Genomic DNA, 19,959 nt, shown 5'->3' with positions numbered 1-19,959 from the left:
GCGACCAATCGCAGCTATCCATCTAACCTCCAGCCTATCGTCTGCCCCTTTGCAGGATTAACCAATCACACAGAATTAGACACTGATATGCTCTGACTTGCATATCATTTAAAGTACCTCCTACACTCATTATTATCAACACATTTCAATTACGTAAAACTAAACTAACTTTGTAAATGCCTGTTAGGGCTGCTGTGTTATATCAATTAAAATTACATTGAATGCATACAATCAAATGGAGCAAAGCCTGCAAGCTAGTTCAAAGCTAGTTCAGGCAGACGATTTGAGCTGAGTTGTTACACTCACATACACACATACTGACATACTGTACTCACTGCAGCATACTGTATATGCAACACACTTTTTAAAACAAGACTTTGCGATAATAAGCACTACCGACTCTTGCTCTGACATTTCACAAACCCCACTTCCATCCCATGGTGGTTCTTTTTGTTTATGGATACACTACATGCAAAATATCAATTTTGTACATTCTCCAAATATGGATTCCCATAATAATACAGTAATTCAATGTGTGTTGGTTGACTGAAATAGTTTTATAATTAAGTACTATTACAATACCATTAATTGTTTGTTTGTTTTTGCAAAGCAGAAGCAGAGATAAGTTATACAGGATTTTACATATTACTGTATTATATCTACATGTGTATATGTGTTTCTATGGGTATGGCAAGTGTATAAGTCACACTTGCCATCATACTCTGTGATGCAATAAATAGATTGAATGGTCATATTCCATTTAGTTACAAAACTTTATAGTAGCAATGTGTGTAAATTAACAACAATTAAAATTTGAGAGTTTGTTCGACAGACAGAGAAACAAAAGAGGAGGGAGAGAGATTTACCTTATTAGGATTTGAAGCAGTAATTATCCACACACACTGCGCATTGCTCTCATATTGAATGGGGAAGTTAGGAGATGTAAAGGTTCCCGATGGCCCTTGAAGATTACTGCCACACGTCTTTACTGTGAACAGAAAAATCATGCCATTGTTATTAGTAGCAACTGTACAATTTGTGGTGGTATTAGCAAGAACATTTGTATACTGTTCAGTCACAGCACTACAACAAAGAAATAAATACCTTTAAAATTAAGCCATTTTTTTAGTTTATTCTTAGCCACAGACAGCAAAATATAGCACTTGTGGATCAAAGTTATAGTGTAGTAAAAACAATTACAAGTGACACTAATACAATGCTAAGAGTGTGGTGACAGAAAGAGAAGACAAGAACAGAAAGAGGCAAAGAAGGTCAGAAAGATGTTATTGATACTGTCAGCGACATCTCCCGGGATATAAGTACTTAATTGGAAGCTATTGGCTGTGAAATACCACAGGATTAGCTAGTATTGACTGATAGAGAGTCTTGCCAGCAATTTACTCTCAAAATCTATTGAAAGTCAACAACTTCCAACTACTAGTACTAGAATTATATTCCATTTTGGGAAAACGCACATTAAATATCACAGTATGATGTAACAGATACAGTTGCGTTCGTCTACTTGAGCAAACAAGCTAGATTTGGTTGACCTGTGGTGTAAAAGTGTGCAGTTTGAGTTGAGAGTCTTGAGTTGGAATTCATAGAAGCATATTACTGTATGTCAACACAAAGTCATGCAAACTCACAAACACAAACTCTGAAGCTGCACTCACTGGGGTGTTAAAAATGACACATGCTAGTTGTTCGATAAACCAACCAAGCCTATATTAGGCTGTTTGTTCTGACTGGATGTGATAGAGAACCTGCTTGTCTGTCCTTGGGTCGTCCTGTTAGAGTTGGGAGGTAATTTTCTGGTTGGTTTGAAGCAGTGTTTGTTCCTTAATTAGTTTGTTCAGCAGTAGGCCACAGGAACACGTACAGTTAACAGCACACACACACACACACACACACACACACACACAAAAAGAAGCACATAAGCATGAACGCTCATATGGTCGCATTTTACAAAGCACATGTGCATATGCACATACTGTGCAGCCAAGAAACACTTAACACTGCAAAATAACAAGCTTGCATGCACACACATTTGGCGACAGGCATCCAAACATAATTCACACATACTCACAATGCATACACAATTCACAGAAATGCATACTTTCAAGCACTCACACAAACACACTCCTGGCTGCTGCTGTGGCTTAGTGGTTAGAGTGAAGGCAAGGGACAAGTAAAAGAATCACATCACAGTGTGTTTGTGTTTCGTTGTGCGTGTAATGGGGTGTGTCTGTGAGGTGCTGTAAGAGAGTGTCAGAACAAGTACAAGAGCCCTTAGAGACAACACTATATATCTCTTGTCTGTCTCTCTGTCTGTGTCTCTGTGTTTTCCTGTCTCCCTGTCTTCTGGATCTCTGCCTGAGTTCCGCCTGACTAAACCCAGGTAATGCTTGTTTCTCTAATTCTCAATGCATCTTCAGTTGACCTTCTCTTGTGTTCAGCTCACTGCAATTTATAAAGTGATGGATACATAGGGATGAAGAGTGTGTGTGTGTGTGTGTTTGAATTGCACGTGAGAAATGACTTATCTGCATGTCTCAAAGAGTGTGTGTGTCTCTGTAACAGGGTGTGTATGTGTGTGTGTGTGCGTTGACAGCTCAATCAGCGTGGCCAGAACGAATGGCCAGCCCATCACTGTGCCAAAAGCAGAATGGGCACGGTGTTGCTATAGCGATAGCGCGGAGAGTTATCACCAGAATTACTAGAGGAGCTAACATCCCATCATTTATATTAAACTTCACCCGTCTCTCTGCGTCTCTCTGCATCTGTCTGTCTGTCTTTCTCTCTGCACCTTCTATTCACACTGTCTTGGTCCCTGTATCAGCCATTGTATGTACTTCGTGATTTACAGTACACTGTCATTTGCTCTACCTGTATGTGTAACTCTCTTTCTCTCTATTTTTCTTCCTGTCCCTTATCATTTGCTCTACCTGTCTGTATAACTCTGTTTCTCTTTATTTTTCTTCCTGTGCCTTTCTGCTTGTGACTTCTTCATCAACAAAGGTGGACTGATTAAGTAAGTTCAATTTTGAGGTACCCACTTGAGCATTTCCATTTTATGCTACTTAATAATTACTACACTAGTACTTTACAAGTCTGAACTTTCTACTTCACTACATTTACCTAAACGCTATATTTACAAGTTACTTTCTACTGTATGCCACTCACAGGTGCGATGTTCCTGCATATAGAGTACTCTTTATGTTGATGCTTTAATTATATTTTTAAAATACTTCTGTACTTTTACTTAAAGCTGTATTAATTAATATTTTTTTCCGTTTTGGGCGCAGCTGAACAATCTGTAAACACAAGAGTTTTTTATTTGACAAACTCTTTTTGCTCTGTTTTGGTTTCCAACATATCCAAAGAAACATATCTGGCTCTTTAGCTGCTTATGCCGCTATGTTTACTCATAAGTTGCTAAAATGGTCTGTCTGCAGTTTGTTGTTGGGCAGCTAACATACAGTGGGTTTATCAGAGCTTTTTCACTGAAAAAAATCAGCTTGCTGAGAGCTCAGTTTGCAGGCCGGAAAAACAAAACAATGAGCTAAACGACACTTAAAAGCTCTGTAGAGGTGCACATATCGGTGCCAATTCTCTGTAGATGTATCACTAAGAGTGACACCTTTTTATATTACACAGTCATTTGATTCATAATAAGATCACAGTGTGCAGCTTTAAGTTAGATTTTGAAAGCAGGACTTGTACTTACTTGGACTTGTAATGGAGTATTTTCATAATGGTTGTCTCACAGCATTTCTGTCTATCTGTGAAACTTTGTCTCTGGCCGTGTCTCTTTCTGCATATCTTTCTCTTCCTCTCATCATTATTTATACAGGCACACAGTAGAGAGGGCTTAATGCCAAAAGGGCCACACTATCATTGAAGTGATAATGAATTCTAGATCAAATTAAAGTTTTTGATGAGGTCTATCTGGTACTAAAAGCATATTATTGGAATCACAAGCGAGATTAACTGAATGCTTTAGGCAGGAACTGCAGTATGTGTGTGTGTGTGTGTGTGTGTGTGTGTGTGTGTGTGAGAGTGAGTGAGTGTGTGCCTGTGTGCATGAGTGTGTGTGTAACAACATATCTGCTTTTTGGTTTATATATTCAGATCAACTGGATTCCCCCAGGATTCTCACTTTCTCACTCTAGCACACACACACAAACATGCACACTTGTGTAAACCATTGGAATGTGGAGCAAAATGAAATGATTCAGGCAAGGATCACATTGCCAAAGCCTACAGTGTAGCTCGAATGCCCTTCCTCACAGTTCTCCAAAGTTTTGTTTTATGGCTTCAGAGCATAACTGACACACCCCATAAGCACTGGGAAGGTTGCTAAGAGAGAGTCTGCATTTTAACGTTGTTGTTCAACTTCACAATGTTTTGACTTGGTTCTTGTAGTGTCTTCTTATTGTCTGATTATCTAATCACACAACGTTGTAAATCATGTTTTAATCCAGAATTGAAGTGAAAGGTCCCTGGGCCACCTATTTCATTTTTGACCACTAGATAATCCCAAAGCTAAGGGTGGCTCCAGATGCCTAATTCACAGTTGAGATCTGATAATGAGGCTATTCTGGTACAGACCACTAAGGAAAAGCAAACATAGGGGTACCTGTTTTTTAGAAATCAAGGCTGTTGAGAGGTCCTACATGATGATACCTAACATGCTGCATAACATTTAATTGGTATATGGTTATTGATAAACCAAGATCATGTATGGATTAAAAAAATATAATGGTGGAACATAGTCAACTTTTTTTTTGACTAGCATTAAAGAGAAAGCAGAAACCGAGTGTATTCAGTGCAACTCTCACTGAGGATACAGCCCTCACTTTTGCTGTATTTGTGCTAACAGTACAGTAAACTTAATATTGCGTTAAACTTTGCCGAATCCAGTGTGTTTATTCTATTAGCACAAACTATTAAACTGTGTATGCTTGAATTCAGTTAAAGGTGCTCTAAGCAATGTTGGGTGACGTTACTTCTTGTTGATGTTCAAAATATTTTCAAACAAAACAAAGATTAGCTTGCTCCTCCCTCCTCCTCATCCAGTTCCCTCCCTTCTGTGCTTCAGCGCACTAACCCACCCCCCCAAAAAAAATCCTTCTTGTCCGTTATTGGCTGAACACTGGAACACGGTTTGTGTATGTCTGCATGGTCCAGGTTGGACCACTTTGTTTTTGTTGGCGTGTGTGGACCCTAGGCTGTCTTCAGAGACCGCGTGTTTTTACAGTGTGTTTAGGGGACCGGTAGCTCGCAGATAGTGAGGAGATGTTTGCTGCATGTGACATGTTGCCTAAAAAACGTGTGACATCGCTTAGAGTACTTTTAAGAAGTAGTGCAGCAGACCCGTGGACATCTGGCCCAGCTGACAGTTTTTCCCACTACATTCTCCATTCCAGTATAGCAGACACTCATAAGCGTTTCCTTCGGTTTGATCTGTGCCTTACACTCAAGGTCTATAACTGCTGCTTTCTCGGCAGGATGGCCTTTGCGGTTAGTGAGTCGTCCCCACAGTGGAGGGCTCAAGTTCAATCATCCATACAGCAATACCTACTGAAGCATAGCAAGGCCACTTAAACTCATTCTGTTCTAGATTATCTGCCTGGCCCTGCACCCCAGAGAGCATAAACAGCATTCGGGGTGAAGTAAATCAAATAGAAAACAAAATCGAGAATCATACGGATTAGTTTTCAAAGGTACACAATTCATAGGCTTATTTGGAAATAACATCCTCTTGGTACAAAAACATCTTTGGTCCCAGTGCTTGTAAAGTGCTGAACGTTTCGATGTTATCAAAACTTCAATCATTATTGTACACTTTTACCAATACATTGCTACTGGTTTGGCTTATGTCCTGTATACAGTAGACGTTATCCAGTGGAAAGACATTCCAGCTATCAATTAATAGACTTTGTAGTATTTTGGGAAATCAGGATTCAATCAATGTCGTGACTTGTATACATAATCCACCAGTCCATCAGAAAATGCCCACAAGCTAACTGTGAGGTGATTTTTTAAACATAGTTAACTTCTTTATGATGGTAATTTCTTTATCAAAGGAACTTCATGATTAAAGTACATTACTTATTAAAGGAACATCCCCTTATAAGGACATTTCTTATTAAAGTAACTTTGACAAGGATGATGTTTAACCAACTATGCAGGTAAGCTAAAATGAAATCCTCAAATCAGGATTTTGACAGAAAAGGTTAGGGGGCATCTTCTATTTTCACGTCGATAACAAGGATACAAATATTACTTGAGACGATCATGTTCATTTTATTACAGGTACCCTTTGTCTGTAGTGTGTTTGACAGTTTTTATGGTACCAAGAAGTCTAGCAAATTTGATTTTGGATGAATATTACAATGTCAGAAAACCTAATACACTTTTCCAAAGTTAATGTGTTCACACTGAGCCTTAGATCATTGCATTGTGTCAGATTAGAGATCAGCTGCTTCTGCAGGAGGAGACTGACCAATGGACACAGAGAATGATTGATGACATCATTATGCTGCCACACAGCGTTACAATGGCCTTTAACGGGTACACAGACGCATGCATGCACGCACGCACCCACACCCACACCCACACACACACACAGTCATTTAGTGTAGTTGTACAGTACAATGTCTTGACACTAAAGTTTCTTTCCTGTTGGAAGTCAACATATGTGCATTTGTGTGTCTGTGTGTGTATCGGGTTGACATATAGCACCCTTTATTGAGTCAGTATATTCAGGCAGATCAACTGAACTCCCCTGGAGTTCACACACACACACACACACACACACACACACACACACACACACACACACACACACACACACACACACACACACACACACACACACACACACACACACACACACACACACACACACACACAGTTGGCTTAGTGGCCTTGCCATCTGTCCATTAATCAAGGTGCCACATGGACCCTCTCTCTCTCTCTCTCTCTCTCTCTCTCTCTCTCTCATAAAGTAGTGTAGGAGTGGCAGAAGGGCATTGCGTGCATTGCATGGCTGCTTTGTAGTTTATTTGTTGTATTTAGTTTTGTAATTGTTTTTATTGTATTTAATAAAGTGATTATCACTCTGTCTCTCTCTTTTTATCTGTATCTGTCTCTTTCTATTGGTTCACTTGTTGTGATATAAAGGGCACATTTTCAAGATGCATTCACTTTATTTTCTCACTAATGTTCCAAACGACACATTTAGCTGTATTTAAGTGTTTTGACAGAGGTGACCCTTGAATAAGTCAGCTGGCGTGATGCTTCCTGACAGATTGCCTCTCTCCCAATGTTATTCATAAGTTTCCACTTTTGGCTGGTCTGGATGTAAAGGTCAAATATGAACTGTGTTCAGCTACACACAGCCTTTCTCTAATTCCATTTTTGTTCCAAATAAGGACACTGTGCGTTAGAGAACGCAATGTTTTCTCACTGAAGATCAAATGAACTCGTAAATACAATTATGCCTGCTCTGCTCTCACACACTAATTTACTTGTTGAACTCATTCCAAAATGTATGTTTGTATTATTTATGCCAGCAAAGCCAGTGGAGGTGCAAACAGAGGCACAGATTCTTTGGGATCAAGTACATGTTGCAGCTCTTCTGTCTGTTTGGTAATTCTGTGGCTTAAAATGAACACACTTGTGTCAAGGTAGATTGCGTGGTGCTGCTCAGGTTGGATTATGCAGACGCAGCACAGTTTTTTGTTGGCTTGACACATTTTGGAATGAAAGCTCAGACCACCTCTTCAAACATAGCAGGTACCTTGATTAAAATTTCTATCAAAAATAGGTACTCAACCTCCTATAGTTTTCCACACACTTGAGTGGCAAGCCACACAGGTTCCATGTTGATTCAGTGCAAATCTTTAGAGTATATCCTTTAGTACAGAAACAGAAATATAGTTGAATGATAATAATACTAGAAAAAATGTATTGTACTATAACTTATTGTTGAAAGATATCTCTGTCTTCAATCAAAACTTATACTATAGTATCGAACTAACAGCCTAGAACTGCACAAGCTCCCGTCCAGATTATGCTACGTTTGCCACTGTGTTAAGTTAAGATCTGCGACAATGAATTGCCACACATGCACTCTGCATTCAGTGTAATAGAGCCTGATGTGTCAGATGCCTAAAAAATCCCTACACTTCTTGATTGTGCATGTCTACACAATGTCAATATTGTATCCTGGTTGCTAACTGGTAAAAAAGGGCCTCCAGCAAAGGTGGAAAATAAAACCTATGAAAGTAATGATAGGAGCCACAGACCACAAGACCACTAGTCAACAGCAAAGTTGACTCTACTCACAGTCTAATAGCTTTACACTAGCCACTCTCTCTTGCCTCTGAGGCATTTTTATTTTCAGATATTTCAATATTAGATTTTTGTCCCTCAAGGGACAGGTTAAAAAATAGTGGAGTTAGTCTCTATATTCTTTCCAGGCTTTTCAGTTAAGCCACCGCTACCCAAACACCCTATTTCAAGCTTTAGATATATACTTGCAATGTTTATCGTTGCATAGTATTGTTATTTTTCTTTTCTCTTTTGAGTGATCTCGGCATATAGCTCAAATAAACCCTCAAGATTGTTGTCAAAAAGATATGATTCCAGTGTTACATGTATCTTGTCCTTCAAGCAACCTCAGTGTGGTTATCCTGGGATTTATGTTTTTTTCTTTGAAGATGGATGTCTTTATGTTTCACCAAAGTAGGACAGAGATACTGCATAACAATGACACCCAGCAGTACTACTGAGCAGTAAGCGTAAAAATGTGTCTTCAATTCCAACAATATTGTCTAAACAAGCATGAATTGTGGATAATGTAATGTCATTCATGGTTATAGGTAGATTTGTCAAAGATAATGTCATGTACTGTGAACAATGCATTTCATAAATAGTTGTTTCTACTGTTTGCCTTTAAGCGCAGGCTAGCAAAAGTTGAGTTGCAGCTTGTATTAAGCGACCAAGCTGGAGTAACAGTGCCCTCCGTTGTGAGATGCTTAAAATAACAAAGGTCAACAAGCACAGTCACTAGTTACTTAGCAACAAACATGGAGCAGGATGGTGCACTTTGTCATGGCTTTGTCAAAAAGTTGCTCACTGAAAAGTTTCTTGTGCTGGGAATACCAGCGACTGTGTTTTAAATTCAAACGCTTCAACAATGCACACCTGCTACTGAGAAGCTAGAATAGCTCGATGAAAGTTTCTCACCCTGCCCACACACCTTTCCCTTTAAAGATTGCAGCTGACTGACGACTGATGGCTCCATTTCCCAGAGACAGAGGTCATTCTTTTTAACCATTCACTGCTTCAGGTGTCAACGTGAGTGACTTTAAATGTTACTGGCAGTCTCCCTTTGGGGCCCATCATCACATGCGGGTAAATGTGATACTTGACTGGCTTAATGTCAGTGGCTATATTTAATTGCTCATTATAAAGTATTTAGTGATGATGAATCCCTAACAGCCATTAACAATCTTAAAGAGCCAATCAGAGGGTATCAGCACTATAATATCTCTGATAATGAGTTGGATAATAAGGTTGATTGGCAGGGACCAATCAGAGCCCGAGTGAAACGGTCATATCCTAACGGCATTGGCCAGGTTTAAATCCTGCAGGCTTACAAGGATCTTTGCTGTCATGCTAACAAAAAGCTTAATGAAGGTCAGTCCCCCTGCGTGTCTAGTTGAAAAGAGAAACCGAGGGCAGCAGTCAAGGCTTGTGGTTAGACTGTGTCCTTTAACCAGAGGGCACGAGTGCAGGGCACGAGTGCAGGGCACGAGTGCAGGGCACGAGTGCAGGGCACGAGTGCAGGGCACGAGTGCAGGGCCCGCGGCTGGCTGGGATCTGCCTATATCCTACAAACTCCCAGGGTGCTACTCTGTTGCTGACCTTACACACGATAGAAAGAAAGTTTCCCTACCAAGCAATAACTATCACATCACAAAATCATCAAACAGGTTTTGGCTGGATTCAGTGTTTTCTTAAGGTTCCTCCTACATTGAGATTAAAACGGGGAAGTTGCAAATGGTTCAATTTAAAGTGCTCATATTATGCTCATTTTCAGGTTCGTAATTGTATTTAGAGGTTGTACCAGAATAGGTTTACATGGTTTAACTTTCAAAAAACACAATATTTTTGTTGTACTGCACATTGCTGCAGCTCCTCTTTTCACCCTGTGTGTTGAGCTCTCTGTTTTACGACCTGTCTTTTGAGTCTGTTGCTCCCAGACTGTGGAATGCCTTGCCCCTGTCCATGCGTCTGGCAGACTCTGTTGTCTCTTTTAAAAAGGATCTGAAAACATGTTTATTTAGGAAAGCTTTTGGTTGATGGGTTTTCACTAGTGTCACTTTAATTTTACATACGTATATACATTTTTATATTGTTTGTTTTACCTATTCTTTTGTACAGCACTTTGTGATTTTATCTGTGAAAAGCGCTTTATAAATACATTTTACTTACTTACTTACTTACTTTTAGCTACAGAGTGAGGCATCTCACTTCTGTTCCATCTTTGTTGGGAGTCGCACATGCGCAGTAGCTAGGTAAGGACTATAAGCCAATCAGAAGCAGAGTATGAGGGCATGCCACGCTAGCAGCTAGGCGAGCATTATAACGTGTGTTACAAAGTGATGCATGTTCGTCACGGAAGAAAAGGCTGGACTACAATAGAGCTGTTTGGATCAGTTTGTGAATAGTGTTTTCTGTTGGAGATGGTAAGTCCCTTTGGGGTGGACCTTTTCACTTTATAAACCTATTACATGCACAAAAAATATATGGTTACACTTTCCTTGAAGTTTTCTACATAAGAGTGACATGACACTGTCATGAACATGTCATTATAAACAAGTCATAAACGTTTATGACATAACGCTTCTTTTAGTAAGTGTCATTTGGTTTTGTCATGACAAATTATGGTTATGGTTATGGTTATGGTTAGAGTTAGGGTTCATGTTTCATGACTGTGTCATGACAGTGTCATGTGTTCATGATAGTGTCATGTCACTCTTATGTAGATACCTTCAAGTAAAGTGTTACCAAAGATATATAACACAATAAAGGAAAGGGAAAAAAGCAAATAGTATAATATGAGCACTTTAACATTTCGTTCTTGGAGTTATGTTCCAAATACTTTAAATCTGTTTAAAAAAAAAAGAAAAGTTACATCAATTGGTTATGCAAAAGTTCAGTGTGTGTGGTGTCCATATATTCATATCTTGTGATGGATATGGTGAGTTTTACTTTCACATAGGCTATAATTTAAGCAAAAGAGTGGGTGTGACATTTTTAAGCTTTTCCTTGCTACCTACCTCCTCTTCTGTTTCCCTGCCCTCACTTTCTCTAACCCCACTTTTTTTCTCCCTTGCAGTTCTATATCTCAGTGATTATTAGTTAGGTGCTGAAGCTCTCTCTCTCTCTCTCTCTCACACACACACACACACACACACACACACACACACACACACACACACACACACACAGCACAGCGAATATTGGTTTTTATGTTAAAGTATGTGTCTCCAGCCACAGTCTGAAGCCTAGTGAAGGGAGACATGACAAACGACTTTGGCATTTAACATGACAGACGCCCTCTTTCTCTCTCTTTGTCTCACTCCCTCTGTGCATGCGCGTGTGTGCATATGTGAGTGTGTGTTGCAAGTCTGAGACTAATACAGTGGCAGATGTGAAACCGGAACCAGTAAGGGGAAGCTGAAGAATCAATGTCTGAAACATGTTAATTATCAGAGCACTTAAAGAAATTATGGAAAAACACACACCTGTCCCCATTAAACATTACAATATGTATTCACTTGTGATGTTGCTCTGTATGCATGAGCAGATTACATATCTTCTGTTACTTTTAAACTGTGTTGCAAATTGCAATCTGTATGGTATATTGAGCAATAATGATTAGACCTGGTGCTTATGGAGTGTTTTGTTTAATAATTTTGTATCCAGAGGCTTGATTCCCAATTGGGAAATTTTCCACTATAAACTCAGCACTACAAATTCATCCTGAGAAGAGGCCAAGGCAACACGCTGGCAACATTTTGAGGCAGTGTGCATTTGGAGTTGAGTGTTTTCTTACTTTCACATGTTTGCTTACTGCCTCTTTCTCCATCTGTATCTGTTACTGTGGTGTTGTTGTCATTTGTATGCTAGTGCAGAAGTTTGTTGAGAGCTGTTTCTTACCTTTACAGACCGGTCTGTGGTCACTCCAAGCCGCAAAGACTTCAGCCACTCTCTGGCAGGTAATTGTTTTACTGCCCTGAAGAACATAGTCTTCTCCGCAACTGAACTGCACCACACCGTCAATGCTACACACAAACACACACACATAATCATACACAGATCTGAATTATGTAGATGCATATACATGTACTTTGCATGTGTGTGCATCAATGTCTGAATACAAACATGTCATTTAAAGTTTGTGCGTGCAAATTGTACCTGAAATCATTGCCATGGCGTTTTCCATTCTCTGGCTCTCCCGGGTCAGGGCAGGAGTTAGATGCCTGTCTCACACCACCTTCATTTACTACACAGAGAGACAGACAGGTGGAGAGCCAAGGACAGACAGGTAAGACTGAGGCACAGACAAGGCTTACAGCAAAGCTACACTGGGTCTATCAAGCAGACTCTCCCTTTAAAGATCCAAGTCTAAAGTGTCTGTGTCTGTCATTCTATTAGAAACATTCAGCACAAGACGACTCCAGGAATTTCCAGCTCTCCCCTTTAAGTTTCAGGTTTTGGAAGCATGCCTGCCTCGTCACTTATTCAATTTAGAGGTAGCAGAAAACAGGTGGTAGGAAAAACACGTCAGACAGACCAGGAAACAGACGGGTTAGGCGGTTAGGTAGGCAGACAGAGATGACACAGCACTCCAGATAGATCTTAATGCTCACAGAAACACAAGAGCTAATCTTGACATTAATACTCCAAACGTCACAGAGACAATAGACAGAACTGTACAAATACTTTGAGACTGCAACATCACAACAAACATGCATCTGACACGATGCATCTCAACTCTTATTACAATACGGTTGTTGACAGTATATGTACTGTATGTGGATTTTATTTATTTAAAAATGTAGTTATTGCTTGTTTGGTTGTTTAATCTTTTTATGTAACTTGGTCTTGTCTCGCCTTTTTTCATACATATAAATAACACCACATCTATGTTTCATTGGCTCTACCTAAAAGACACTACAGTATAGAATTTGTAATTTTATTGTATGTTTATTTCCATAAACCTCAACCATCCATTCTTCAATAGTCCATTCTTTTTATTGAGCATTTAAAAGTTTTAAAACTTCCAAGAAAAATAGCTGCTGGGTTAACTATGAGCAACGAACAGTGTGTGTGTGTGTGTGTGTGTGTGTGTGTGGGGAGGTGGGGGGAGAATAGAGAAAGAAAAGGCAAAAAGCTTCTGTATCTCTTAAGGAAAGCCAAAGAAACATAGCTGTCAGGCAAGTGAAAGAATGCAAAACACAAACAACTCTATTCCAATTCAAAAACTTTCCATTTTAAAACTTTTCCAATTCAAAACACACTGTACATTACAACTCTTTTTTTTTTCTCTTACCACGTTTTCTGTGGTACTTTTTTCTAATATCAAGAGGGATCCATAATGTGCCACACAGCTGTTTCTAGTAGTTTTGATCACAACTAAATTATAAGTGGTAATACAGCATCTTAATGAGCCGTAGTCCATTGATGACCTATTTTTACTCAATTTAAGGCCCCATGTGATGTGGTATCTCGTATTCCTTAATGAGATCACGGTGAGAGTAAAATTATATGAGTAATCCTTGAGTTCCCCTCATCTTATTTACACCAATGAATGTAAAATTAGGCCACTTCGAGGATTTGTACACGTTTTTCAGGCGTTCATCCTTGCATAATGTCTGGTGTCAGTAGAATATTACTAGAGGGATAAACTTGGTGTGCTTATTTACTTCAGCTACAGTATACAGCAATCAAAACACCCCTTGGTGTATTTTGATATCCAAATGCATGGACTGATATTCAAATAAGAGGGAAACACAACTTATCATGTACTTTGGTGTAGTATAATATTCAGCCTATTTATCTAAAGCAGCAATTTGATGACAATGTGGCAGTATACTGTTGATCCCTAATTTCATTAGTATTATTAATTAGGGTTTGATTGTGAAAGAACACAATTCCTGTTTTCCGTCATTTGAATGGAGATGGACGATATCCTCATGTCTCATTGTTTTGGTTTTCTTCATATTTTCACTCGATAAATTTAAACTCACCTATGTTTTTATGTCAGAGTTATTTTTGCTGATGTAATAAGTCATTGTTCACCTAATCAAAACAAGGTCTTCTTGCACAGAATACAGCTCAAAAACACAAAGCAAAGAAGAAAATGGGAAGAAAATGGAAATGAGCTGTTGAGTTTGCAAAAAGTCCCACCAATTCAGTAAAATAAATATTATTAGAATATAATAATTTATGTTGAAACTACTGAGTGATCAGCTGCAAATGGCATCTTTGATATTTGAATAAAGCTATAAAAAAAAAGCTGTGTATTTACTTGTTTCATATGTGTTGTTCTGGCACGAGTTGAAAAACAACTACAATTTAATCTGCCATGAACACAAACTTAGTTTTAAAAAACACAGGCCGAGAGACAATATTGTGTGTATTTGTTAGAGTAGACAGTTTGTTGCTTTGTTGGAGCGGCTAATTTGACCATCTGGACTATTAACAACATAACAGAGGGACTGGTTACAGTATCAGTACTGTGTGCGCACACACACACACACACACACACACACACACACACACACACACACACACACACACACACACACACACACACACATATATATATAAATATAAATATATATACACACACACACACACAAAAACCCACAAACAACACATACATACACACACATATAATGTTCATGCACTTATACAAAAACGAAGAACCATAAGTAAAACAAAACAAATAGGCACAGACAAACACTAACAAACACACACAGGTGTTGTGCTTCACTGGAGAGCTAAACCAGTCAGAGCAGAGCAAATTAACATCTGAACCAATCAGAGCCAGACTATTTAACATACAAATTTACATCTGTAGAATCAAACCTCAACCATGACTCCCCAACCTGTCTGGAAACCTGATGAATCTGGGATGTGTCTTTGTGCTGTGCTTAGCTCAGCTAATACAGTATTTAAGAGATTCACACATAAATACACAAACACAAAGTGGACAAGCACATAAGGAAAACAAGTGAATAAATCAGAAATGTAAAAAAATAATAATAATAATAATAATAATAATAATAATAATAATAAGCAATCATGCAAAACAATTTACGACATGGACAAGTGTGTGAACATTTTTGTATTTTGGCATGTATAAGTGTAAGTCCTTGCATCGATGCATATGTGTTTATATATGTCCTTGTAGGTGTGCAAATATGTGCATATGCATGTTCAATATTTATGTATGAACCTCTGGGTGTGCAAATGTCTGTGGAATAAATGTGTGTACTGTGCTACTTGTGATTAAAATATGTGAGAACGTGCGAAAATATCATCAGCATTATGAGTAGGAGTATAATGTGTGAGTGTTTCTGCTTGTGTGTGTGTGTGTGTGTGTGTGTGTGTGTGTGTGTGTGTGTGTGTGTGTGTGTGTGTAATATAAACAGTGGGAGAGTAAAAGAGCTACGATAAAGATGGAATTGGATATGTAACATTACTCTGTGTGACGTTTACGTTGGTACTGACAACTGTGGAGCTTCATCAGTAACAAAAAAGTACTGATCTTCTTGTTGGAGATGTTCATGCTTTTTTTTGATGTTTTGAATGAAATTAAATAATATTCAAGTGACCGTTTTTGCATTATGGTGCGTAAAATGACTTATGGACCATTAGCACCCTTAAACTTGAATAATTGTACTTCAGGCTGTCTCATTACAAAATTAGTTTCCAAAGTCCAAAAGATCTAAAGATTTCACAAATTTAGAGAACATTGTCATTCCAAAAGAAGAGCAGTACATTAACAGAGTATTTTTTGTACATATTAACGGTAGACCCCTGGATTTTAGTGTATAAATATTGGGATAATAAATTCACAACAGTGCTTTGATTTACCGCTAACTGTGAGAGGTAAGCAATACATTAGCTCCTTTTTTATTATTTCATCATTGGCCTCTATTGCAGAGGCATGATGTTATAAATTCAATAATTGCTTTGATGCCCTCAAATGACCAGGTCTACAAAAATGTAGTTTACTTGTGTGATCAGAAGAGAAGAGAAGAGAGGGATGGGGAAATAAGAGAAGAGGAAGGAGGGGCGGTAAACAGCTGATTCACATCCCCTGAACAAACCCAAAACAAACCATGATTAAGCTTATCAGAACAAGCCATGAAGAAGCATGCATAAACCAAGACACCATGAACCAAAATACATACACAAAACATCAAACAACAAAAACAGCAGGCAAGCAGAATGCAAATGCATGCTCTTAAAAAAGCTGTGGCATTTCCAACACATTTCTGTATAAAAAATGTCACATTTTAATGTCAGTAACAAATTGTAGCACTTTGTGTGAATTGATGTTACCACATACTGTCTACAAAGCAACACAAGATGTTTGTGTTGCCATTAAACAGAGACACACTGTGTTGAAACTAACAGCCCTTTTAAGAGACAACATTAAAAGAACAAAACCAGACCTAAAAAAAAAAAAGGAGTCCAAGCCAAACCAAGCCATCACACGTTAGTTCATTAGCCATAGTGACATTAAGATGTGAACTCACATATTGAAAACTTGTTGCTGGAGTCTTTGCCAGGGAATAATTTAACGCCGCGCGATTTAAAATCTACTGATCGCTTCACTGCAGAGGAGAACAGAATACAGAAAAGAGAAGAAAAATCAAACAGATTGGATAAAGTGGAGAAAAAAACGAGAATGAAATTAAAATAAAAAAAAATAATAAAACAGATTCTTCTCCCTCACAATGCTGAGAGAGAAGAGTACAGTGGAAAAGAAAGTTACAAAGGCAAAGTAAATTTTAAAATGGTGGAAACAGATAGCGAGAGGGCCCGAGAGAGACAAAAAGAGAGAGAGACAGAGGACAGAAAGTAGGAAAAATGATCCCAACAATAGCACCATTTGGGGTTTTTGTTCATGAGAAGCTTAATCTTTCTCTCCCTCTGCCACTCAGACACATACATCAGATGTCGAGGTGTTTGGTTGGAAGCCCTATCATATTCTGAACAAAAGCTGGTAAAGGAAATTGCAGCTTTAATCATAATGACAATGATGCAGCTCTGCAATCAAAGCATTCAGATAATGGTAGGTTAGAAAATAAATGGTTCCTTTAATCAGAGTAAATCAAAGACAAGAGCAGACAAACTGGCGGAGGGTTCTTGTCAGCATAAACTCTGCTTTCTAATATTGGGGACATTGTTTCATTGCAGTGCCTTTATGTTACTACAGCTCAGCATGTATGGTTGGAAAAATACACTATGGAAGACAAAGTGAGTGGTTGAAAGCTGTATTTGAATCCATGCAATAATAATAAAAACAAAACACCCTGGGGTAATCTCAATTTGACTCCCTCCAGATTTGATTTTTTTCTGCTCTGCCCTGTCAAAAATAAATAAATACATTACCAATATAAATAATGAAAACCTAAAGAGAAATACATCTTGTCCTCGATGACAAAGTACAGTGACAAATCAGTTTAATCAATGTCTTACAGACGTTTTCATAATGACCTGACTAATACACTTGATGGTGACAAATGGCAGATGAGTTAATGTGCTACAATTATCCTAATGGTATACAGAGGCTACTTATATGTACATACATCAGTTACATTATATTTGACAGGGTTACATCATGGGTATTTTATGCCAGCAATTATCCTAATGCTGCTACATGTATGCACATGTATTAGTGGTACTCTACTTACCATGTTGACATTATACCAAATCTTATTAATGTGCTAATGATTTGTCTAGTGTAAAGTGGCTGAACATTAGCTTCTTTTGTGTATTATTGTGTTAACGTACCAGCAAGATCATTTAATGTGTGTGTGTGTGTGTGTGTGTGTGTGTGTGTGTGTGTGAGAAGAGTGTGAGATACCGACTGCCACCCAATAATAATAATTTGAATTAAACAAGTGCTAACACATCATCTTCTTTCATAAACTACAAGGGATCACTCCTTAATTAAACCACACCTCTTCATCACTTTTTCTCATGTGACACAAATACCTCGTGTAACACACTTCAACATACAGTTTAGTAACTTACATGGTTTTCATCTAACCATAGGCTGTGTAACTCAAAATAAAAGCTAAACTTTGTGGTTCGATTTATTTCACTTTTTATTGAGGTTCTGCTTAGAATGTCCCTTTGTGGGAGCTGAGGGGATGGGAGATCATGTTCTTTTACTGCTGTGAATAAAACCCAGGATTTTGTACTTTAAGAAGGTCCACTGTGATACCTCCTGATCACAAGTACACAGGGATGTATTTCAAAACTTAATAGAGTTTGGTTTCAAAGCACATTAGCTTTAGGCCTGGATCTATTTTGATGTGGTATAATGTTCACATTTGTAATGACATCACCTCTAGGCGTATACTCTTTTTCAAGTTGAAATTCTTAATCAAACAGTTAAACTAATCATGAACAAATGTGAATTCCCTTATACCTTAAAATAATTTCTGTCATAAATTCTCCATTAATGATCTGGCTCCAAGCTAATCATGTATCACAGCAGTTTATGGCTGCCTCGAAGACAATACATGATAAAAACCAAAGGCAAAAACACTTTCACTAACTTCACAGCACTCCACCTACACAAAGAATAAAATGTAGTAATCCTGACACTGGTGTCATACCTATTCAAAACAAGGGGAAACACGCTTGATATCTAATAGTATGTTTTATATGTAAAAAGCATCTTTCACTTTGTTTTATTTATAATATTTAACAGAAGAGATTCATATGTCCCTGGCTTATCCAAATGTCTTCAGGCCATTTCACAAACAATTTTAAACAACTACAGACAGCTGTATTTAAAAATATAGCTCACAAGAATTAATACATTAATACATTTTCCGTTCCACTGCATTGCAGACATGGCAACTATTTTGGATGCATAAAGCCTTTAGTCCCTCTACAGTGTAGTCGTCATTTGAGTACATAAAAAAATAGCCCAAATAGTAAAAGATAACATAAAGGAGTGAGAAACAATATGTTACTTATTTTGGCTGCCTTGAAATTAAACTTGTTTTTCAAAAAAATGTCCCCAGTGTCAGAAATTAAGAACATTCATCCTGTTATTTTTGACAAAGAGGGGAAGACCTGATATAGATCAAAGTCTTACAATCAGGTTTGACATTTCAAACCTAATTGTAAATCCTTTTAGGCAGCCAAATTGGGAAATCTGGGCCAAAAATGGTTGGAAGTCAAATTAGTTTTTGTCTGTGCAAATTCATTCACTGTATCAAGCCCCTGTTAATATGGATCATAAAACCTGTCCTGTATGAATATGCATCAAAGTTAAATATACCCATGTTAATGCCTACAAGCAGCAGCTCGAATACAAACTACAGATGGAATGGCAGATGCATCTAAGTAAAACATATTTATGTTAAGTAAAGTATTGCAACAAAACTATATTTAACTAGCAAAAGAATAACTAAGAACTGATGTAAAGTTCTACAGTAAACTGTTACCTGTAATTCATCGGGATATGTCCAGGTTAAAATAAGGTGTAGAGTAGTTTAGATTGGCTCCGTTGGCTGTTTAAGTAAAAAAAAATGGTTAAGATTGATGACTAATCAGTCATAAATGAAACCGTGTTGCGATAGGTGTTAAATCAGCAACGAATGCTTATGAATAGTT

General features: G+C 38.1%; 1 protein-coding gene across 1 annotated transcript in view; it reads right to left on the bottom strand.

Annotated features, from left to right (window-relative positions):
- Positions 1-19,959, bottom strand: part of csmd3b (CUB and Sushi multiple domains 3b) — a 289,126-nt gene that overhangs the window by 119,477 nt on the left and 149,690 nt on the right. The window contains exons 7-10 of the mRNA XM_028596859.1: positions 16,857-16,934; positions 12,499-12,586; positions 12,241-12,365; positions 867-988 (exon numbers count right to left, since the gene is read on the bottom strand). Of these exons, the coding sequence (XP_028452660.1) occupies positions 867-988; positions 12,241-12,365; positions 12,499-12,586; positions 16,857-16,934 (413 nt within the window). The remainder of the gene's footprint in view (positions 1-866; positions 989-12,240; positions 12,366-12,498; positions 12,587-16,856; positions 16,935-19,959) is intronic.

Source organism: Perca flavescens, chromosome 14 (assembly GCF_004354835.1).
Source record: "Perca flavescens isolate YP-PL-M2 chromosome 14, PFLA_1.0, whole genome shotgun sequence".
NCBI classification, from domain to species: domain Eukaryota; kingdom Metazoa; phylum Chordata; class Actinopteri; order Perciformes; family Percidae; genus Perca; species Perca flavescens.
Note: the sequence above shows the minus strand (reverse complement) of the source record. Positions and strands in the feature narration are given on the sequence as shown.